General features: G+C 36.4%; 1 protein-coding gene across 1 annotated transcript in view; it reads right to left on the reverse strand.

Annotated features, from left to right (window-relative positions):
• The window catches only part of ADAMTS20 (ADAM metallopeptidase with thrombospondin type 1 motif, 20), a 158,918-nt gene that overhangs the window by 126,841 nt on the left and 7,002 nt on the right, over positions 1 to 25,075 (reverse strand). The window contains exon 3 of the mRNA XM_004694783.2: positions 13,920 to 14,082. Within this exon, the coding sequence (XP_004694840.1) occupies positions 13,920 to 14,082 (163 nt within the window). The remainder of the gene's footprint in view (positions 1 to 13,919; positions 14,083 to 25,075) is intronic.

Raw genomic sequence — 25,075 nt, forward strand, 5'->3', positions numbered from 1 at the left:
CTCTTCTGACCCTCCCGCTGCTCCCCTCAGTAGTGCACTTCATCAATTTGCCTGTTCTGCATCCCACTCTGTCTCTGGTGAATCCTCTCACAACCCCTGTATCTCTGGCTTGTAACCCTGTTCTGTATGCATAAATAAACCTTAAAAAAAAAAGAAAAAGAAATACAAGGTTACACAAATAAATGGAAAGACAGCCCCTGCTCATGGATCAGAAGAATTAACATCATTAAACATAAATTAATATAAACACACTAACATTCTACCAAAGCAATATACAGACTTAACATTATTCCAATAATAATCTCAATGACATTCTTTAAAGAAACAGAACAAATATTGATGAGATTTATATGGAACTACAAAAAAAAAAAAAACTCAAAAAGCCAAAACTCTCCTGATTAAAATGAAAGAGAATGGAAGCATCACACTCAGACTTCAAGCTATATTACAAAGCCATAATAATCAAAACTGCATGGTATTAGAACAAGAATAGACATATAGATCAGGGAATCGAACAGAAAACCCAGATATATGCCCACAGGCTTATGGACTGCTAATCTTTGACAAAGGAGCAAAAAATATGCAATGGAGCAAAGGAAGTTTGTAACAAATGGTGCTGGCAAATGGGGCTGCTACATGCAAAAAATAAATGAAGCCAGATTACTACCTCATGCACAAAACAACTCCAAATAGATTAAAGAACTAGACATAAGACCCAAACCATAAAATATCTAGAAGTAAGGTGAAACACTATACAACATACCTCAGTAACATCTTTAAAGACACATCACCCACAGCAAGGATAGTGAAGGAAAGGATAAATACATGGGACTACATCAAATTAAAGAAACATTACATAAGACATTACACAAAACAAAGAAACCCCACTGATTGGGAGAAAACTTTTTTTTTTTAAGATTTATTTATTTGTACATACAGAACTGGGGTACAGGCCAGAGGCTCAGGGGCGGCGAAAGGCTTCACCAGAGACAGTGGGGAGTAGAACAGGCAGATCGACAAAGTACACTGCTGAGGGGAGCAGCGGGCGGGTCAGGAGAGGTCTGCCACACCATGTGGTCACCTCTGGGGCAGGCAGGAATCGAACTCATGCAGAAGTGGCTTTAGCTTCTTAGTGCTGTGCTTTAACCCACTGCACCACCACCAGGGAGGGCTGGGAGAAAACTTTTGCACACAATACTGACAAAGGTCTGATCATAAAGGAATACAAAAAGCTGATGAAACTTGACAAAAATAAAGTGAACAACCCAATGAGAAAATGGGCAGAAGAGCTACAAAGGCACTTTTCCAAAGAGAAAGTGTAAATGGCCAACAGGCATATGAAAAAAATGTTCAACATCACTAATAAGGAAAAAGCCAATTGAAACCACAATAATTATAGAAAGCTGTTTGGAGGTTTCTCAAACTACTAAAAATGGAGCTTCCATATGACCCAGCAATCCCACTTGTTGGTATCCACCCAAAGGGCACAAAAACATTGATTCAAAAAGACATCTGCACCCAGATGTTTATTGCTGATCTATTCACAATAAGGAAGATGGGGAATCAACCCAAATACCCCAAAACAGATGATATATTAAAAAGATGTGGTACAAACACACAATGGAATATTACTCAGCAATCAAAAAAGATAAACTCGTGCCTTTTATAGTAACATGGATGTAGTTGGAAAGGATCATGCTTAGTGAAATAAGCCAGAAAGAAAAAGAAAAATACTGAATGGTTTCACTCATAGCAGGAGCGTAAGGAGTCAGAGGGAAAAAATATAATAAAGTAAAAATGAAAAACCACTATAAACCAGAGACATTTTAAGGCAGTGGAGAGAGGAATAGGTTCAAAATTGGGATGGGAAGAGTGACTAGGTTCAAAACTGGGGTGGGAAGAGTGCACAGGACTATGGTGATGGCACATGGGTGAATTGGTGTTCGGAAGTCTACAGGAATTACAACCAAGATGAAAAAATGCACAAAAAGAAAAATGGTGTTAAAAAAAAAAAGCATCATTAAAATCATTACAGAGGAGTAAATCAACACCACAATGATACATTACCTCATACCTGTTAGAATGTATTATCCAAAAGAATAGAAACAAATATCAGTGAGGACGCCACCTTTGTGTAATATTAGTAGGAATGCAAACTGGTTCAATCATGATGGAAAAGAACACAGAAGTATTTTTAGTGGGATGGGGAATCTGGATGATTACTTCATTGCTGAAGTAGGATGTCAAAGTCCCCTCCTATTATTGTATTGCATTTTTTAACCTTTCTCTCATTTTCCAGTTGAGTGTTTTGTACATTACTTCTTCAAAATCACTGAATCAAGTCTTCATTTGGCATATTATATTCCTATAAAATTTTCTGAATCACTTCATCTCATTATGAGTTCTTTATCATACATCCTGTATCTGCTATTTTCTTATTTTAACCTTCTACATCTTCTGTTGTTCATCAATTTTACTGACGAATTCATTAATTTATTTTTCTGAGTGTTGTGATGTCTTTTTAATTAGCTTTCCTTACTTTGTTTTGCTTTCTGAATTTTCTTCAATCTCCCAGTTTCTCAAATAGAACAACTTTGAATGGGCACTATACCTGTCCACGCTTTTGTTGTTGATTTCTGGAGGTTGACCTCTCCTTGTGATGTCTTATTCCCTTGTGGTTCCAAGTCACCAAGTGCTATGATTTTTGTCTGCCGGTATTACTACTTAAATCTCCCTATTTTTTAAACTATCAGTATCTAGCACTTACAGAGTTGAATTATTGTACTTTTCCAGCAGATGGCGCTGTGATTTTATTTCGTGGACCTCTGCGGGCTTCTTTAGGTATTGCAGAATACCTTTCAACAAAGGGTCCACACAGTGTGGAGGAATACAGAAGGGTCCAGAACAGTAATAGTGTTGGCCTTAGGGAGTGGAGGGTGGAGGGGAGGGGGGGCAGGACACAAAGAATGTTCATGTTTGTGGCACCACTGATATCCCTCTCCTCTGGGGTCCCAGATATGAGACTCAATGGTATGTCCACTGTTGGCTGTGCTTCATATCAGTACCAATCCCAGGGAGTGGTAAAGGAAGTGGGGTGTGTAGTCTAAATACTTATTGGGATACTGGCATGTGTGGGACACCCTAGCTCCTCTGTTTGAGCTATTTTTAGATAGAGGGTTTGTGCTCCCACACCACATCCATATTCCCCTACCGGGCCTCTGGTTGGGCTTGCAGTACTGCTGTCTGCGTTCCCCCATCCAGACCAAACTTCAAGTGGTTCCCTTCCATTCACCTTCTGTTCAGTAATGGATACTCTCCTGTGTCTCTTCTGTAGAAGTCTGTGGCTTTTGTCAATGAGGTGCTTCAGTCCTACTCTAAGCCACAGGACTCTTTTGGTCCCTCTACTCAAATTTCAAATGTTCCTCTTGGAAATGAAACAAGGAATTTCTTTCCTCTATTGTGACCATGGTAATGGTGTCTCAGTCTATGATTTCTGATAAGCTTTTGAAATACTTAAAATTAACTTACAAGCTCCCCACAATAGGGTCCTATTACTCATAGGTGGGGAAAACACTAAGATATGGCAACAAACCTAATGCCCAAAAACAGTGTCTGAATCATGAAGATGTGGTCTATATACACAATGGAACACTACTCAGCAATCAAAACAAGATATACTCATGAAATTTGCAGCAGCATGGATGGAGCTGTAGAGGATTATGTCAGTGAAAAATATCAGATGATTTCACCTGTAGTGGAATATAGGGGAACCAAATAAGGGATCGGGGGGCAGGGGGGGACAGACAAGACTATCAGGCAACTATAAATTGGAGACATTCAACAAAGGAGGAAGAGTGAGCAGGACTAAAACAGGGGCCAAAAGAGGACAAGAAATTATGATGATCGTTCATGAGCGACTCGGTGGTGGGAATTTTATGAGGACTACACCTGATATGGGAAAGCAAACTGTACAAAAGTGATAATGATGTAACATATAGAGAGACAAAAACAGGAAAAAGAGATCTATACTTATATAGTAAACAATGACAATATGGTGACTGTTCAAAATACTCTAAACTACTGGTATTATTCAAAGTTTACTTGTCAGTTCAAATACATAATTTCTATGCAATGTCTATCTTTCTACTTATGTGCTATGGGGTCAGATGTCAAAGTGATGTCTGGACCTTTATTAAAAATAAATGTGTTATGCCCCAAAATGAATTTAGATTCAACCAAACCATCAAATTATGGGTGTCCTATAACAATATTATCTGTCCATTAGAAAATAAAATATTAAGATTACATCAGAGAAAAAGAATCCTTAAAACAGCATAGTGTATTCTAGCAACAAGACTGTTCAAAGCTAGTAATCATGCATAAGAATATTAACTGCTACAAAAACTTATTATAAAGTAACTAGAAATCCATCATTCTTCTTGAAAATCATACTAAGCACCTCATACTCAAAATATATAAAGCTAATCATTCTCTTTTCCTATTCCCAGTTTCCATATTTCTATTAGCATGAATAATAACAACCTCATATCTATAACTCACACTCAAAATACTACATTCCATCTGCATTCTCCTTATCCTTTACCTAACTCTAGCTCTTGGTATCTATGTCACCAGATCTGCCATTTGTCCTTCAAAATTTTCCTTATATTATTCCTATTATCAACAATGTCCTGAAGTCTAAATCTATTCAGATTCCTCTCACCTTAGAACGTCAGACCCTGAATGAAAAATCAGACATAGTCTCATAAGTGGACCCATTACCTTCAGTCCCTTTCATTGACCCTTCTTGTATGTCCATAAAGATTCATTTTTAAGAACATCCCTTTTACCTCATCCTTATTCAGAAAATTATCATACATGCTTATTGAACACAGGATAAAATCCACCACTAAACATAGTCATCACTACCACCACCATCAAGCTATAAGCCCTCTTAAGACTGAAAACAATGTGCAGTAAAAACTCCTGGGAAGGAGTAAGAGGATTAGGAAGAAGGAAGGAAGGGTGACAGAAAGTTAAGAGGCACATGGGGGGAAAAAAGGAAGAGAAAGATGGAAGAAAGGAAAACAAAGAACAAGATAAAAGAAAGTTTATCAGGCCAGAAAACCAGCGTATGGGCAACACTAATAGGGAGGGACAAGAACAGTAAAAGGTGGCTTTTGATTTCCCTAATATTATGTACAATATTTACTCTGGTCTGTATATAAGCTAGAACTGATATTAACACTCTGGATTTGACCAGGTAAGGAAACAAATTCAGTATTTTTTCAATAGTATGTTACCACCACCTAATTTTTAAAATGAGGACATAAAATCACACAAGAGGTTATTCTAAACCATTAACATTTCAAACCACCTGTTAAACAGCCAACAGAAATCTCAACCCAAATAATTGAATGTGCTTTAGAGATCAAATCAGATATTATGAAATTTAACTCGTTTTCTATCACAATTTAAACTGTTATATGTATCTTCTACATGTCCTATATCACCACACTATTAAGTTTTGCTATTAATACTACCATTTGTAATAATAATAAACATAATGTCTAGTGAATGCTCACTATCTACCAAGTACAGGTAAACTTTCTTTGTTATCACCTTTATTAATTTTTTTAAGAAGAGAAAAAGAAAGGCTAAATTGACTACTCATAGCAGTTAACAAAATAAAATTTGGAACATATCTATTCTTCAAAAGAACTGCATTTCAGAACATAAGAAACATGTAAATGTCAACAGTCCTTTATTATTTGTTGATATTTTTCTAAATCTCAACCAGTAATATAGAACCCTGGCATAAAGCTTATATTTTATAGTGCTATATTTCAAAGTGGTTCTCAAATGAATACTTAGAACCCCATCCACTACTAATGATTGTGCAGAAAATGAAGCACTTGACAGTAGCCTGCTGAAACTTGAACGCTGAAGAATCATTACATCATTAGTCCTCACTGCATCAGTTACTATTACAGTACACATTTTTAAACACAGACATGTGACAGGAGGCTGCATGAAATTTCAAGTCACCAGCTGAAGTGGCATAACAAAGAAATGAATTCATATTTCCACAATATCAATTATTACATCTGAACTCAACATCACATGACTCTTCTAAAGGTTGTATGCAGTAATACATGTAGAATGTTAAGAATTTAGGAACCAGCGTCATAATGGAAAATGTTTCTTTCTAGAATACTAATAGGAACTAGTTAGTCATATTCATGAAAATATGGGTTCTATTCCTTCTTGCATTCCATAAGCATAGAGGAGTTCAGGCTTGGTTATGAAGGCCTTCAGTCACCTCCCATAAACTTGATCCAGTGCTGCCTTTTACCTCAGTGACCCTGAGAGAAAAAGAGAAGGCACTAGAAAGTCCCTAAATTACACCATTAATCCTATATTCAGTAAGAAATTTTATTTCCTTCTGCTGTGTGCTGACAAGACAAAGCACACAAAGGCATTACAGAGCATAAATGCCTTTTCTTCTTCCTCATGCTCAAGAAGACAACCCGTGAGGTTGGTCCAAAGATGTATGAGACAGATTTCCCTAAAAAGCTGAGTCAGGGGTCCTTACATAAAACAGACACTGAAAACAGCCACTTATTCACAAATTCAAAACCTTTAAGATTGCTTTTACTGGAAAAAAAAAAATGACCAGTCTTTTCCAGGTTTTGGTATCCCAACCGCTACACTTGAAGGATAAAGAAAAATATTTGTGTAGCCCATTGTGTTATAAAAAGTGCTTTCCCAAGCCTGCAAATCTTACCCTTTCTCAAAAAAATAAGCAAGACTGGAACTAACCAACTGATACAATGTGAGATTTTAGATGGACAATTATGCATCTACTTACTCTAATGCTCCTTAAAAAGACATTTGAAAATCTTATCAATGAATTAAAGGGCTAACCTTTAAGGTATAAGATGTCAGTGAAATGACTTAATTATTTAAAGAAAATCAGTTATTCAGATTTAATGTAAAACATGATATTTATTTAGCAAATGTATGTTTTGTGGCTGTTAAAATTAGAATATAGCATAACACTATTAAAAGTGGCAATAATATAGAATTCTACCTAATCATTCTACCTTTTTATTTTCAGAAAAGACTTCATGGCTATCTACTACAAGCTAGGTCAAGCTACTATGCTTTAACAGTAGGTAATATTCTGAAAAAAATAAATAAATAAAGCAGAGTTACATTACCTGAGTTGCTCCTAAGCTAGAAAATTTCCACACTCTCTGACTATCTTAGGTCTATGGAGTCACCCCAGAAAAGTCTTGAAGTAATTTTAAGTAGTGAGCATTCCAAAATAACTTCCCAGATGTAAAGTAAATTTCACAGCAGACATTTATAAGTACTATATAACATCTACTTGTTATGTGAATGCAGGCACCAAATACTACTCTTTTTCCATATTACTATTAACTAGCTTGTTGAAATATCATGAGCATTTCCTATCAAGTTCTATCTTCTCATATGAAATAGTTGTCCTTGTTATGACTGTTTACTTAACAGAGTATTTTTAAATAAATATATTTTCCAAAGTAAACTTAATGCTGACAAATTTAAAGTCTATTTTAAAGCCAAACACAAATATGAAATACTGAAAATTATATGCAATAACATAAGTGTACTGAAATCTTCATCATTTCCCATTTCTTTTGTCTGTTTTTATTAGGTCTATTATAGTAAAAAATCAAATTGTTCCTTCATTGATAGACTTATATTTCAAGCAAGTATTTTGTTATTTTATATTTCCGAATTTGGGACTTTTCAATGTTACAACACTAGTAGTTAATCCAACTTCTAGGTGCATTTTTATGCTTGCAAAGAAAGTTGCTGACTCCACACAGGTCAAGTGGGAAGGGAGATTGTCCTTCAATTTTCTGGCCAGGATGAAAGATTCAGAGAAGACACCTTCTTGGCAGAGGCCAAGATGTCTTAGTAAAAACAATTGCTTATGGCCTGATTAGTTGGTGAGTTCAATTTTTTTCACAGGAGAGTTTAGTGGTACCCAAATATTCTTCATACATTTGTTAAGATTTGCTTGCTTTTGAATCAAATATCTGGGAATCAACCTAAGAAAAGAGGTAAAAGACCAATACAAAGAAAATTACAAAACACTGTTAAAAGAAATTCAAGAAGACACCATGAAATGGAAAGACATCCCCTGCTCATGGATCAGGAGAATTAATATCATCAAAATGGCCATCCTACCAAAAGCGATATGCAGATTGAACACCATTCCAATAAAAGTCTCAATGACATTCTTCAAAGAAATAGAAAAAATATTGATGAGGTTCATATGGAACAGCAAAAGACCTCAAATAGCCAAAACTCTCATAAATAAGAAGAAAGAGAATGGAGGCATTTCAATAGTCTTCAAGCTATACTACAAAGCCATAATCATCAAAACTGCATGGAACTGGGACAAGAACAGACATACTGACCAGTGGATTCAGATAGAAAACCCAGATATAAACCCACAGGTATATGGGCAGCTAATCTTTGACAAAGCAGCAAAGAAGATACAATGGAACAAAGAAAGTTTGTTCAGCAAGGGGTGCTGGAAAAACTAGGAAGCTACATGCAAAAAAAAAGAAACTAGATCACTACCTCTCACCATACACAAAAATCAACTCGAAGTGGATTAAAGACCTAGACATAAGAACGGAAACCATAGGAAGCAAAGATGGGCCAAACACTACATGACATACACTTCAGTGACATCTTTAAAGATAGAGTACCCAATGCAATGATAGTGAAGGCAAGAATAAATAGATGGAACTACATCAAGCTAAAGAGCTTCTGTACAGTAAAAGAGACATTACAAAAAACAGACATCCCACTGATTGTGAAAAAATTTTCTCACACAAAACTAGCGATAAAGGATTGATCACAAAAATATATGGAGAGCTAATGAAACTCAACAAAAATAAACAACCCCATCAAAAATGGGCAGAAGAGCTAAAAAGACACTTCTCCAAAGAGGAAATGCAGATGGCCAACAAGCATATGAAAAAATGTTCAACATCACTTGTAATAAGGGAGATGCAAATTAAAACCACAATGATATACTACCTTACCCCAGTTGAGAATGGCACATCTTCAAACAACTAGCAACAACAAATGTTGGCAAGGATGTGGAGAAAAAGGAACTCTCCTGCACTGCTGGTGGGAATGCAAATGAGTACAAATACTATGGGAAAATGTTTGGGGGTTCCTCAAACTGTTAAAATGGAGCTTCCCTACGACCCAGCAATCCCACTCCTAGGTATCTACCCAAAGGACATAAAGACATGAATTCAAAAAGACACCTGCACCCCTATGTTTAATGCTGCTTTATTTACAATTGGAAAGACATGGAAACAGCCCAAATGCCCAAAAGTAGATGACTGGATTAAAAAGATATGGTATATACACACAGTGGAATATTACTCAACAACCAAAAAAAAAAAAAACATGCCTTTTGCAGCAACATGGATGGAGTTGGAAAAGATTGTGCTTAGTGAAATAAGCTAGAAAGAAAAGGAAAAATACTGGATGGTTTCACTCATAGCAGGAGTATAATGGACCAGGCGAGAAAATAATAATAGTAATAAACAGCTATATAGCAGAGACATTTTATGGGGGTGCAGTGGGGAATGGGATCAAAACAGTGGGAGGAGGAAAATGCACTGGACTACGGTGATGGCACATGGGTGATTTGGTGATGGGAAGCTCACAGGCATGACAACTGAGATGAAAAAATGCACAAAATGATGTAAAAATAAACTATTACATTTTTTTTTAAAAAAAGGATTGGATTGCTTTTCATTATAAATTAGGGTTTCTTGATTGTTGCTTGGAATTCTGATTTTTTTTTTCTTCAGTTCATGTCAGCCTGTTCTGCTTCATGTGTTCATCAAATCTACCACCGAGGAGGAACCGAATGACATTATTATTCCTTCTCTGAAGTACATCTACCTCTATAGCACATCTATGTGCCTCAAATTAGAATATTTTGTTTTCTGGCTTGAGGCCTCTGTGGTGGCCTACAGGTTAAGTGTCACCACAACCTGAGCTCTCCTCTCTTGCCCACTACTCCACTCATCAGTGGATTTCAGTAGACCCACTTCTTCTGTTCCCCACTCTGTGTCTGATGAATCCTCTCAATCTCCCACACCTCTGGCCTAGACCTAGTTCTTGTATGCATAAATAAATATTTTTTTAAGAAAAATATAAGTTTTCTGTTTTTGCTCCACTTACTGTTTTGAAATTTCTAGATAGAAGTTATAGTCACTGCAATTTGTTGTAGTCACGATTTCTGTGAGTGTTACTTGACAGCACAGGTAAGCCTATGTACTAGAAATGCATACACCTGTACTTCCTCTGTCACCATGTTCACTCTTCAGTGATGTCTTGCTTTTACTTTGAATTGTTTCACACTTTTGGTCACTAATCCTTTAACAAAATTTTCCGTGATTTTTTTTTTTAACTCCCAAAGTGTAGGTACCTGCTCATATTAAAAAAAAAAAAAAAAATTAAAAGTACTCTTCCTTTCTGAAAATAAAAGTGTGGAAATGTTTCTTTTGAAGTTCTTTTACTAATTGTAAACATTGAAATTATTATTCAGAATGAAATAATATATGAATGAAAAAATAATATTAGAATGAAAAAGTTGCAATTGCATAAGGTCAGTGTGGAATCTGTTATGCCTAGTCATAGAATAGCCAGGGATTATGCTACTTATTCTGCATATAATCAAAATTATATAATTGTTAATTTTGTTGCTGCCTATATAATCCTGACTATACTGTATTCTACCTGTCAGTTTTAAGATTCTATTCTTATGTTTCTTAAAGTAAATGTTTACATCTAATTTTTCACAGAAATTAATACCATGTCAACAACTGCTATGCAAATAGCTGAGGAACTGTTAGTACCAAAAAAAAAATTTTCTGCTCGGAGGCAGGTGTCTAACATGAGGTTCATTCAGATGATTCAAGGGCTCAGGAGGAGGATCTAGCTAAGATGTGGAGGTTATAAAGAGCTTGCCTGAGAAAAATCACTCATCTGAGAACCAAAAGATGAGTTGGAATTGGCTGGGGAGAGGAAGGGTATTGAATGTAACAGCAACATCTTCAAAGACTTAAAGGTGAAACAATGCTTTGACCACTTAGGAAATTAAAAGCAGTTAAATAAGAGAAATGTAGGATACCAGGAGAGAGCCGGATGATATGATGCTGAAAAGGTAAGCCGGCGATAGCTCACTATGATCTATTTAAAATTTAAGAAATTTGGGTTTTATCTCAACATCCCTATCCTGTGAAGCTGAGATGACAAACTGGACAATGGGGAAATAGAGCAAGGTTATCAGTCTCCTGAGGAAGACAGGCCAGTGCTGAGCCACTATGGAGGATTAAACAAAAGCAAAACTACATTTAACCAAACCCAAAGTTTTTTGTTGTTTTTGTCGTTTTTCATTTCTGTCAGTCTTTTCAGGGTTTCCCTCCTTTGGGTTTTAATTATTTATCTTTGTTTTGATGGTGATATGTAAAGGCTGTTTGTTCATGTTGTGGGTTGTGGATTGTGTTCCTGTTTCACCATTTCTAGTAGATATTTTTTTTAGAGATTTATTTATGCATACAGAACTGGGGTAGAAGACAGAGGTGCAGGGGCGGTGAGAGGATTCACCAGAGACAAGAGTGAGGAGCAGAACAGGCAGGGATTGACGAAGTACAACGCTGAAGGGAGCAGTGGGCGGGTAAGGAGAGGTCTATGGCACCATGTGGAACACCTCCAGGGCTGTGGATCAAACTTGCACTGAAGCAGTTGTGGCCAGCTTGCAGTGCTGCGCCATAACCCACTGTGCCACTAGGGAGGGCCCTCTAGTGGATTTTACTTCGAGTATGTCCAATATCTGTATCTACCTGTGAGCCAGGCATCTACTTCAGTGAGGTCAGAAACCAAACCTAATTTGCATGATGTCAAGACTTCACCAAGGCTTAAGTCACTAGAAATTGCAACATATAAGATCATAATGAATTAAAACCATCAACAGAAATATGGAAAGTTCTACTTAATTAAGTTCTACTTAATGCTATCGAAGGCTTTTTCTGAGTAAAGATTTACTTTTAGGATATATAAGATCCTGCAATATTTTTGGAAAAACAATGTGTGAACTGGGGAGGAAAATGTCTTAGATAACATTTTACTAATTATACTCACACTAAACACAACTCTCTTACTAACGAAATGATGATTAGCAGCTAATTATTTAGGCCATTAATGACTGCCTTTGTTAGTGCTTAAAAATATGTATGTTAAATTACTTCCATTTTTAGTACAATTGAGAATTTAGAACAATTAAGAATGGATACTTCTGTATTTTAGTGAATACTGTAGGAAAAAAATACACTGATTTTTAAAAAACATAGCCTTTTAGTTGTATTTTATTTGTAGTTTTTAAAGTAAATCTTCAGGATAAAAATACTTTAAACAAAATGGCCTGGCTTTTCTTGAAGCATTTCATTTCTGATAATGAACACTGATTGTGAATGCGAAACCCTGCATATCATTATGTGAAACATTTATGCATTCAGAGTGCCAACTTGGTGGTTTTCTTCTTGAGAAGCTAAACAATTCATTAAACAAGCTTCTCTTGAATGGTAGATCAGAACAAGCATAAGCTGCCTTCTGTAGAATTCTATTGTGAAGCTGTACCCACTTGTGTTTTCTTTGAAGGCATAAAATGAAACCCTTATGCTCATATTAAAAGCATAAGAAAAGCATCTATTATGTCAATAGATTTAAAACACAGCCTGAGTCACAGAGAGAACCCCTACAAAATGGCACTCTTTTAACAGCAAAGGTTAGGAAGTGCATTCCCAGGGAAAACCTTCAAAGGCCTACATATCATTATATCCCAAAACAGATGGCATGATAGCATTCGGAACTATAGTTTATGGACACCTACAATCCCAAATAAATCCTTTCTAATCCCATTCTTTTGTTTGGATTTTGTACTTTGATGATAACTGCAGGTGCTTTCTCCATCATATCATCATATGTCTCTCTATGAAGAATGAGGTTTCACATACATATATGCACATAACCCTTAATAGGACATCTATGCCATGTATATTTCATTAGCAATGGATTTATACTTTTTAGAAAACTGTAATTCCTAGATTCTAATCTAATGTGAGGTTTCAGTCATCTGAATTTTACAGGAATACCTCTCTCATATATTGCTGGAAGTATAAGTTAATAAAAGACATTGCAAAATGATGTCTAATTATCTAGACCTTATATGTGTAGCCTGAAGAAACTCAAATATAAGAAATGGAGATGAGAACATTCATATCAGTCTTTTGTACAAAACTGAACACAAAAGTTCATCAATAGGAAAAAAGAAACATGAACCCAATGAGACAATGGAATATTGTAAAGCAGTGAAAATGAATGAACCACTACTAATTGCATCAGCATAGACAAACCTCAGAAACCATGCTGAGCAAATAAGAGTAAGTAACAGAAAACCATACACAATATGTTCCCTTTACATAAAGGTTGAAAGCATGCAAAACTAAACAAATTTTTATTGTCACTTAGGTTCAGGGTTCTTTTCTTTTGAATTAGCTAAAATTCTGCTGAGAAAAGTCATATTAATATGCTAAAATATTAAAGAAAAATTTACTGTGATTATTTGCTAAAAATCTCACATACTGAATACTTTCTTAGAATTTAAATATAGCCTAAGTAAATCACCTCTAGACAATTTCTAATATAGCCTCACAGATCTAGAAAATGTGCCTAAAGCAATATATACTTCAATATTGGAGGAAAATATATAAATTGTAGCCCATAAGGTTTAAGTTCAATCACAATTTATCAAGCTTTACTTCACAGTTTACCTGAAACTTCACAAGGCTTGTGCAGTTGTAGATAATAGTCCCTTTTTAATTCCTGTCTGTATATAAGATGTGGCTTGTTGTGATCATCCTCATGTTCACTTCCATCTGCTTTCAGTATAGGTTCTAGGAAATATTCACCATCATGTGCTTTAAAGGTTCCCATCTAAAAAAATAAATGAACAAAAGTCATTTTTGTCACGAAAAGGAGAAAGCAATCTGTGCCACAGTTAAAGATGAGCACACAGAAGCAAAAACAGTCAAGAGTCTTTCATTAAAAGATATCAAAAATGAATATAAAGTATTCTTTCTATGACTCACTTGTCTCTCTCCACTCCTATGTCTAAAAGTAATGAAGACTGGAAAGTATGACAATTGATAAAGTTGAGATGACAGATATTCCATGTATAGAGAATGGCATAAAAATGGGAAAATTCTAGCACACTCAAGAAATAAGAAAACCTTACTGGCTTGGCCTATGTTTTGATAGGAGATAATAGTCTGAGACAAGACTTAGGCTGGAGTCCAATCAAAGGCCTTAAGTAAGATACTGGCAATTTAGTTTATGTGTTAGCAACAGAAATCACTGAAGTTTTCTTTTGGTTTCCAGAATCTAATAGCCAACATGCTATTTGATTTGACAACTCTACTTGCATAACCAGAGCATTCTCAGTCAAAACACCCAAAGCCAAACTCTTGATTTCTGGGCCAAACCCACTATTTTTTAAATGCCCCATATTCCTATAAATGACCACAGTATTGGCACTTCAGAGATGGCGTGCACATCTTACATATATTCCACATGTAAATCCCAATGACTTAATGTTCATGGTGTAATGAAAATCCAACCACTTCCTCAAACTGACAACACAGCCATGACACTAGCTCTCTATAGGCTATGTAGAGGAATCTCAGTAATGATTTTTGATGTCAGGATCATGTCACTCTTCAAAACCAAAACAAAAGTAAACTAACAACATTTTAATATAAAGATTTATTTATTTATGCATACAAAACTGGGGTACAGACCAGAGGAGCAGTGGCAGAGAGGATTCACCAGAGACAGAATGGGGAGCAGAACTGGAAATTTTTTACGCCACTCAGTAAAATCCAAACCCTTCTAATGGTCTATGATGTTCCATGTTATCTCCCTACAGATGTCATTAGATTAAATGGCAAGCTAACATCTTAGGATGTTTGCATTTACTAAACCACCTGCTTCAAGTACTTCTTCCTGATCTCCATCACTTGTTCAGATTTCTGTTCAACATTCACCAGTATATATGTAAAGTGGTACCCAAATCCTATCTTTCTCCCCTTTATTTATTTTTTTTTTTGAGGGGAGCATGACCTGATGTATTTTAGTGGACAGTATCAGAGAAGTAACCAAATAAAAATATAAACTCGATGACAGCTGAGCTTTGCCTGTATTGCTCTCTGCAAGCTCCATGCCTATTACATACCATGAACTGGATAAATCTATAGTAAATGAATGTAATCTAGTGACACTCTATTTTGGATGGTAGTGAAAAAAAAAAACAGCAGTTATAAGATAGAGGCTATAACACAGAAGAGAAAAAAACAAAACCTGAACTATGGCAACAGTGATGGTAAGCCAGTTGAAACACAAAGGTGAAAGGTCAATACCTGAGAAACAGAAAAAAAAAAAGACAATGAAAAAGAGAACTGATGAAAGAGATCATTGCAGGGGGGAAGGGAGAATTACTAAAATGACTTCAGAAATGTTAAAGATATTGTATACAGATAATTTTATCACATGAAGATGATATTTGAAATCTTAAAACATTGTTTAATGTTGTTCAACCACATTAAAGGAGCCATTAGATATTATTTAATATACTAGTAAATAAAAATTCACACAACTATTTTTTTTTAAAGATTTATTCATTCAGAACTGGGGTACAGGCCAGAGATGCAGAGGGTGAGAGGCTTCACCAGAGACAGAGTGGGGAGCAGACAGGCAGATCAACGAAGTACACTGCTGAGGGAAGCAGTGGGTGGGTCAGGAGAGGTCTGCCACGCCATGTGGGTCTCCTCCAGGGCAGGCAGGGATCGAACTCATGCAGAAGTGACTTAAGCTTCTTAGTGCTGTGCTTTAACCCGCTGCGCCACAGGGAGGGCCACACAACTATTTTTAATAATTTGATAAATAAAATAAATCAGTTATTGAACTAAGTTATTTATTTAGGATTTTATTTATCCTATCTTAGATGCTTCAAAATATTCTAACAAGGCTTCCACTAGTGAATCATGAAAGAGTTTTTGAAAAGAACTGGGAGGAAAGAGGTGAGTTATAAGTAGTTAACTGTAAAAATTACAGTTATATGTAAAAATTATATCTAGCTGTCAAGATATAAAATAAGGATTTGTACATATTGGCAGTCAAGAGCACAGAAAGCAGCCCTCAAACTTTTGTAGATAGACATCTTTCTTTCATCTGCAGAGACTATATCAGATAATATGTACTTAGCATATTAATAGCTAACTCTAATATATACAACAAATGTTATTCACATATAATTTATATAACCCTCACTAATTCTTTGGTGTAAGATATATAATTATACCTGCCATATATAGTAAGATAAATGAAAAACATTCTGAACCAACTCAGATATAAGATTTGGACGTAAAACCTGAAACAATAAAATACAAAGAAAATAGGCAAAACACTCCATAACACAATCTCAAAAACACCTTTGTAGTTCACCTCCAGCAGCAAGGGAAACAAAGTAGAAAGTAAATAACTGGGATTATATCAAGCTAAAAAGCTTCTGCACAGTGAAACAGGCAGTAACCAAATAAAGAGATATCCTACTACTAGAGAAATATTTGCACACCATATATCTGATAAGAGATTGATGTCAGTGATCCACAAAGAATTGTTGAGTTTATGGAACTCAACAAAAAAGAAACAGCCCAATCAATAAATGGGCAGAAGAGTAAATAGGCACTTCTTCAAAGATAGGCAAATGGCCGATAGGCTTATGAAAAAGTGATCACTGTCACTATCATCAGGGAAATGCAACTCAAAACTACAATGAGACAGCACTTCATATCTATAAAAAAAGCCTGTTTCAGAAAAAACACAAATGCTGACAAAGGTGTGGTGGAAAAGAAGTATTGTTATACTGTAAGTGGGAATGCAGGCTTGTCTAGCCCCGATGGAAAGAAGTGCCACGATTCTTCAAAAGACTAAAAATGGATTTACCATGTGACCCATCGATTCCAAGGTATCTACCAAGAGCACAAAAACACCCATTTGAAAGGAAACCTACATTCTTATGTTTATAGCACCAATATTTACAAAAGCCAAGATGTAGACACGACCTAAATATCCCAGAATAGATGAGTAGAGCAAGAATATGTGTTCTAAAAACACAATGGAATACTACTCTGCAATCAAAAGATAAATGCATGGTATTTGTGACAACATGGATAGAGCTGGGAGGGGTTATTCTAAGTGAAATGAGCCAGGAGAAAGAAATATTGGATTGTTTCACTGTTAAAAAGAAATCCAGAGAAACCAAATAAAGATCAGACAAAGACAAGCTGTAAGACTGGTCCTTGAAAGCAGATCATAGGTCTGAGACATTGAGGGTGGGTGGAAGGGAGGGAAGGGGGGAAGAGGGAAAAGAGTAAAGAACAGGGAGAGAGGAGAGTGCAGTGAAGTATAGTAGAGGACTGTGGGCACTTTGATAGTGGGAAAACTATGGTGCCCACACCTGAGGTGAGGACTCCTATACTGCAAAACAATAAACAAGGATTTAAAAATGAAAGTTTGTGGGGGGGGGGGGGGAGAACTCTGAAAATTTATATAACTTGAGTAACTTGTCCATGTAATACATCAAGATATGAACCCTTAATCATGCCTTAGCCCATTACACTAGACTAGTTAGAATGTGCTTGCTTCAGTAAACTCTACAAGATAGTTGACAAGGATTTAATGAACACAAATACTAATTGTCAGGCAATTGTAAGGGCCAGAAATATAGAGATAAACATGAAAAGATCGGCACCTTCAAATAATTTAGACATACTGGGGAAAAGACAGACTAAAATATGATATGCCAGGTAGTAAAAATGCAATAAAGTATGTCAAGGAGATAAACAGAAGGTAGGGAGCAACTTTAGGCTGAGGCTAAATAGTCATAGTCAGGAGGAAGCTTTGGAAAATTCTGGAAGAATACTCCAAACAGAAGCAAGTAAGTTCAAGTGGCAGAAAGTACAGTGAGGCTGAAACTGTGCCAACAGGAGACAAGCAGAAAGAACATGAAGCTAGACAGGGAAAAGCCAGCTGCACTCATTACACTGGAAGTTGAAAAGCACTTATCACATCTCAAAAGATGCAAACTAGATATTTGTCTGCCAGTTAAAACTTCACAAATTTTCCACTTAAGAAAAGCCCATTTCTGTGAGAACCAATTCAGAAATGAATTACTGAATTACAAACACTATGATAAGCACAGTTTTAGAGAATGTGGCTTTCATTCCATTTCTTAATTGCAAATATATTAAAGTTGTACAGAGATAACTTTTAAAATGTTCTAAATTTCATTATGGAAAACCTATTTCAACCACAACGAAATCAACTAAATAAACAACTACAAACCAAAGGCATTCTGTAGGGGAGGAGGAGGGAGAAGGATCAAAATGAGGAAGGGAAGTGCACAAGGGACTATGATGCTCCATGGAGCACAGGTGACTTGGTGGTGGGAATTCTTTGGGGACTACACCTGAGAAAAGCAAGCAAACAACGAAGCAAAATGAACAATGATGTAACAGACATATAAATAAATTTCAAAACACCACTTTAACTGAGTAATCATTTAAAGTCATTTAAATACTATAGCGGCAACTATATCATAAAGCTGTCCTAGCACTCAAAATTTTTATTAGTCCAATATTTCCTTAAGAGTAACAAAGTTGGCCCTCCCTGGTGGCACAGTGGGTTGGAGCACAGCACTAAGAAGCTTAGGCCACTTCTGCATGAGTTTGATGGGTGGAGGGGGGGGGGAATCTATCCACATGGCATGGCAGACCCTCTCCTGCCTGCCTGCTGCTCCCCTCAGCAGTGTACTTCGTCAATCTGCCCGTTCTGCTCCCCAATCTTGTCTCTGGTGAAGCCTCTCACCCTCCCATCTCTGGCCTGTACCCCGGTTCTGTTTTGAATAAATAAATAAATCTTTTAAAATAAAAGAGTAACAAAGTCTTCATATCTTCACAGTACCAAAACCTAACTAACACTGCATAGGAGGCACTCAATAGCTAGCTGTAAAAATGGACATTTTCTAACAGATGTGATAAAATACCTGATTTTCCTCCATATATTCTTTGGCAACTTTAAGTTTTCTATATCCTTAAGTTATGGGGGTTTGAGGACATGATCTTACATGATCTTTTTGGGTTTTCTTTCAATGCTGAAAATAAAATGTTTAGGCATTCTTGTTAGGCAAGTGCTAATATGTTAGGAATACACATTTTAAAGGTTTAAAATTAAAACTAAATATTGAAATTATAATCTAGAAAATAAAAGCTATAAATTAATCTGTTTCTTGGGTAATTTTCTAGTGACCTATAGTCTAAGATATTTCATTTTACCAGTGCCTATATAACTATACTTATTTTCAACACACGTTAAGTTCCAACTTTCCTTCCTTTCTAGAAAAATATGAGTGAAGATGGAATTAACAAGGACACTGTTTTCAAAGCCTAAATAAACATACCTCTGAAAAATCATTGTCTTTAAAAAATCTTGCTGAAGAAGGGAAATCTGACAGTATCTTAGTAAAAGACACAAGTAAACATGAGTCAGCAGGTTACTCATTTAAATGCACCTACTAAACTACTTTGAATAATGTCACATTTTTCCCAAGAAATTAAAATTTTTTTTATATTCCTTCAGATCAAAATCTGAGTGGGATGGTCCAATGAAACTGCACAGGGTCCAAATTGTGCCCCCCATGGGAGAAGTGAATGCAGTTCCATCCAGAATCCATCAGCAGCATTTTTTTTTAAAGATTTTATTTATTCATACAGAACTGGGGTACAGGCCAGAGATGCGGAGGGTGAGAGGATTCACCAGAGACATAGCAGGGAGCAGTACAGGCAGATCGATGAAGTACACTGCTGAGGGGAGCAGCGGGCGGGTCAGGAGAGGTCTGCCTCGCCATGTGGATCTCCTTCTGGGCAGGCTGGGATCGAACTCATGCGGAAGTGGCTTAAGCTTCTTAGTGCTGTGCTTTAACCCGTTGCGCCACTAGGGAGGGCCCATCAGCAGCATTTTTTAAGCTGTACTTTGAGTACTCAAGTACTGCTGAGACTTTTACCTTTATAATAAGTCAATTTTGTAACTCAATTTTGTTACCAAAAAAAAACACCTTTATATTATGAATTTTAAAATGGCAAATAATTTGTCCTCAAAGTGATTTCCTTGTATTTACCAATGAAGGACTTGAAAACATTTTACTTCCACCAAATTTTCTATAATCGATACTACTGTAGAAAACATTTTGTGAAAATAAAATGTTATTAGAGCTTTGCCTAAAGGCTCCAAAGGAGGAACTTAATTCTTTTTTTAACTTGAAGAGGAAGCTGATAAGGAACTGGAGGACTAAACAGGTGGTAGATAGATTATATTTAGATCATGACATATTTTTAAGCAACCCAATCTGCAGATGGGCATAGCAATTAGATTCATAAGAAATGCCAATCAAACAGTTTCTTTTGATGACTTAAAAGCAGCAAAACTAGATTTTACTTGAGCAAGAGTTTCCTAATTACTTGGAGCAACAATCTTCTATCTGCCAAGCTGTTCTAAAAGGCAGTAAGCGCTTATGCAACTGGTTCCAATTTACTCTCATTGGTCAAAATTTTTATATGTTTAGAGTATTTTTTTTTAAAGATTTATTTATTTGTGCATACAGAACTGGGGTACAGGCCAGAGGCTCAGGGGCGGTGAGAGGCTTCACCAGAGACAGAGTGGGGAACAGAACAGGCAGATCGACGAAGTACACTGCTGAGGGAAGCAGTGGGCGGGTCAGGAGAGGTCTGGCTCGCCATGTGGTCTCCTCCCGGGCAGGAGGCAGGCAGGAATCGAACTCATGCGGAAGCTGCTTTAGATTCTCAGTGCTGTGCTTTAACCCGCTGCACCACCAGGGAGGGCCTGTTTAGAGTATTTTTATACAATTGTTTTTCCAAAGTGTTCTTATTTCAATATTGTATCATTCATCCATACAACTTTTTCCAAATACATGGCAAACACATGTACTATATATAGCCATAACCAACAATGTACTCTCAGATTTCACTTAAACTTAAAAACAGCAAGAACAAAATAAAAACCATTTGTACTCTTTTTTCAAATCATTATCACATCAGCATTGGCAACTAGAGAATATTCAAAAATAACAAATCATATTGAACAAGTTACAGTACTGAGAAATTATCTTAGTAACAAATTGTTCCCACCTTTTAATAAAACTGGATTTCTACTTGAGAACCATATCATGAAAAGTTATTTCCAAAATGACTGACATATTTATTTTTTCAATCTTCAATCATAAGTCATATAATAAGAATCAGTGTGATCTGTGTGTAATAAGAGAGCCTGAGTATGAATCCTGAGTTTGCACTCATAAAAACTTGGACAGGACACTTCATTCTACAAAATAGCACAAAAATAGTAATAATTCTTAGAAACAGAAGAGCACAAGGGACTGTGGTGATGGGTCACAAGTACTGTGGCAGTGTAAGAACTATAGGGATAACACCTGAGCGGAGAAACCAATTATCGTCAAAAAATGAACAATGTTTAAGAAAATAAATATTAAAAAAAAAGAAAAAACAAACAAAAGAAATAATTATATCAACTTAATTTTCTGAGAAAGGTCTTATGTATTAAAATGACATCAATAACAGTTTTGAAATTGAATATATTTTGCAATAGAATGAAAAATTCTCCAGTAAAGACAGATGTTACAGCCATCCTTTTACCCGCAGCTGAGTATAATTATGTAACATTGCCTAAATGTCAATTCAGACTCACGTTTATTTTGAGATACTCTGCTCAAAAAAGTTTCTCTTGGGCCTCCTTGGTGGCACAAGAGGTTGGTTAAAGTCTCAGCACTGTAAGCTATCACCAGCTACTGGGGCCTGAATTCAACCCCTGGCCAAGGCACAGCAGACCTCTCCTGTCTCACCTTCTGCTCCCCTCAGCAATAGATTTCAGTAGATCTGCCTGTTCTGCTCCCCACTCTGTCTCTGGTGAATGCTCTCATCCCTGCACCTCTGGCTTGCACTCTAGTTCTTATATGCATAAATAAATAAATCTTTAAAAAAAAGTTTCTCTCCCTCACAGATTCTCATTATCATACCATTAATGATGAATGACAGGAAGACATAGCAGTCCCAAAAGCATAAAATAAAAAATCCAATGTAAAGTTTTAGAAAACAGATCTCTTGCCTCTCCTTTAACAGTGTTTTTTTTTATTTTCCTTTTCACACAATTTCAGATCTCCAACGCTAAGACCTCAGCTAAATACAAACTGATCTCACATCCAGCCCTGTTCCATCAGGATCAAGAAAATAGATTCTAGACTCATTTACCCACAGTTTATGCATGTGGGAATGACACAGACTCAAACTGTTTCCCAGCAACATCAATTTCAAGGAATAAATTTATATTTCTTTCCCATATTCACCGAGGTGTTTTTTAAGTCATATAAACTTGCTAACAGTAGGGAGAATTATGAAAGAAATGGCCAGGATTTGGTAGGCTCTGGACAGTGGCATTTTAAAGGACCTCTCCCATTCGCTTACTAGAAATTGAAGACATAAAACCTAAAGTCATTAAACATGTAAAAGTTTAAAATGGAGGCCCTCCCTGGTGGCGCAGCGGGTTAAAGCACGGCACTGAGAAGCTAAAGCCATTTCCTCATGAGTTCGATTCCCGCCTGCCCCGGAGGTGACCACATGGCGTGGTAGACCTCTCCTGACCCGCCCGCTGCTCCTCTCAGCAGTGTACGTCGTCGATCTGCCTGTTCTGCTCCCCGCTCTGTCTCTGGTGAATTCTCTCACCCTCCGCATCTCTGGCCTGTACCCCAGTTCTGTACAAATAAATAAATCTTTAAAAAAAAAAAAAGTTTAAAGTGGAAATCAATAAGAAACTTGTTTAGATATGACATTATCAAAAGTCTTTGAAAATACACAAATGTTTATATACACACACACATATATATATACACACACACGTATACACACATTAAAAATAGTTAAAGGGGGCCCTATCTGGTGGCGCAGGGTTAAAGCGCAGTACTAAGAAGCTTAAGCCAATTTTGCATGAGTTCGATTCCCACCTGCCCTGGAGGAGATCCACATGGTGCAGCAGACCTCTCCTGACCTCCCCACTGCTCCCCTCAGCAGTGTGCTTCATCGATCTGCCTGTTCTGCTCCCACTCTATCTCTGGTGAAGCATCTCACCACCCCACACCTCTGGCCTGTATACCAGTTCTGTATGAATAAATAAATCAATCTTTAAAAAAATATATTTATAAAAAAAATAGTTAAAGGGATACATGACAGACAATATGTCAGACTATCTGTCATATTGACATATTTTCCTACTCTATTTAATGTAGTTACAATTATGGCATAGAACACTTCAATTATTTAGGTAAATACCGATTTTGCATGTTATATCTTCCTATATATTTGATATCAAAAGATTGTAATGCATTGTAGTTTTGTTATACCTTTTTAGTACAGCTAGAATTTCATTTTTTTTTCCTTATAATAGATTCTTGGCATTCCCAGATGTAACACAAATGGCAGCTCTCACAAGAATCAAATTCGAAATTATTATCAAAATGTGATCTGTCCTCAAAAGCTTTTGATGGGCAAAGAAACCATGAGCCCAAACTAAAGAAGCCTTGACTGTTAGTTGTAAAATAACCTGTGGATCCTCAGAATTACCCCCCATTCCTGACAGCCTTCTCCACAAGATCTATTTTGGGGCTTTGAGAAAGATAAGAAGAACCAGACTGATCAACTTTCCAGAAAGATGAATCAAACTCTCCTGTCAGCACAGCAGATCCCCAAAATTCTAGAAATCCAAAATTGCCGTAAGTCAGTGACAACTAGATGTCACCCCTTCTCTTAGCAGGAAGTTAAACCAAGGTTACAGACATCGTATTTGTGTTTACCGAGTTGGGGGAAATGCAGATAATGTCCTTAATTCATAAGCTGCCAGACCACAAAGAGTCACATCTGGACTTTATGAAGAAGACAGCATTATCTGGAGATCCTAGACTCTGAGCCAAAGATAGCACCCCTGCAGGGTTCTCTCCTTGTTAGCAAGATGAGTACACTCAACTTGTAGGAAGAAGAAAGCAGAGCTGTAAGTGGTGACAGAAGTGCCGCCTGTGGTAGGACTGCTGGCAGGACTTTGCTCCTCTCTTCCCCCGTTACTTGTCACACCCACTTTCTAGCCCCTGCATCTCATTAGAAGGCAACCAGTTCTTTTAAAGAGAATTAGTCAAGTTAGAATGCCTTCTCCATGCTATTAGTGTGGCACCAGAGCATTTATGCAGTTCATGAATATTTTTCATTGGTAAATTTAATACTGTTCCAACGGGAAGGATGTTACTGCATCAGCCAGTATTTAACAATGGCTGGAAACTAATAAATGATTGATGAGTACTTCTTTAAAAAAAATAAAATTTTTCTTCTTTCAAATATTATTAGTATGAATCAGTGTTTAATTAAATGTTTTGTGGAAAACCATGGTTACATGCACAACAAGAATAAAGCCACAACATATATAAGTTCATATGTATGAAGTAATAAGTAGAATATAATTAGTAACCATTTGAAAAACTTTTCAATACTCAAAAAATCGATATGCCCAAACACTTCAAGTAAAATTGCCAAAACAGTCCTGTTTTGAATGAACTAAATTTAAAAAAGTTAATCTCTTAAAAATTAGCCATCTATTAAAACACAATTAAAGTTAGTTGCTTTAACTCATTCATTCATACATGTATTGAGCGCTTCTGTATGCTGTACTATGTGCTAAAACAAGCATGACTAGCACCCCTACACTTAAAATCTATAAATGAGATAAAAATATGGACAAAAAA

The sequence above is a fragment of the Condylura cristata genome, unplaced genomic scaffold (genome assembly GCF_000260355.1).
Source record: "Condylura cristata isolate star-nosed mole 26May11 unplaced genomic scaffold, ConCri1.0 scaffold00047, whole genome shotgun sequence".
Lineage (NCBI taxonomy): Eukaryota > Metazoa > Chordata > Mammalia > Eulipotyphla > Talpidae > Condylura > Condylura cristata.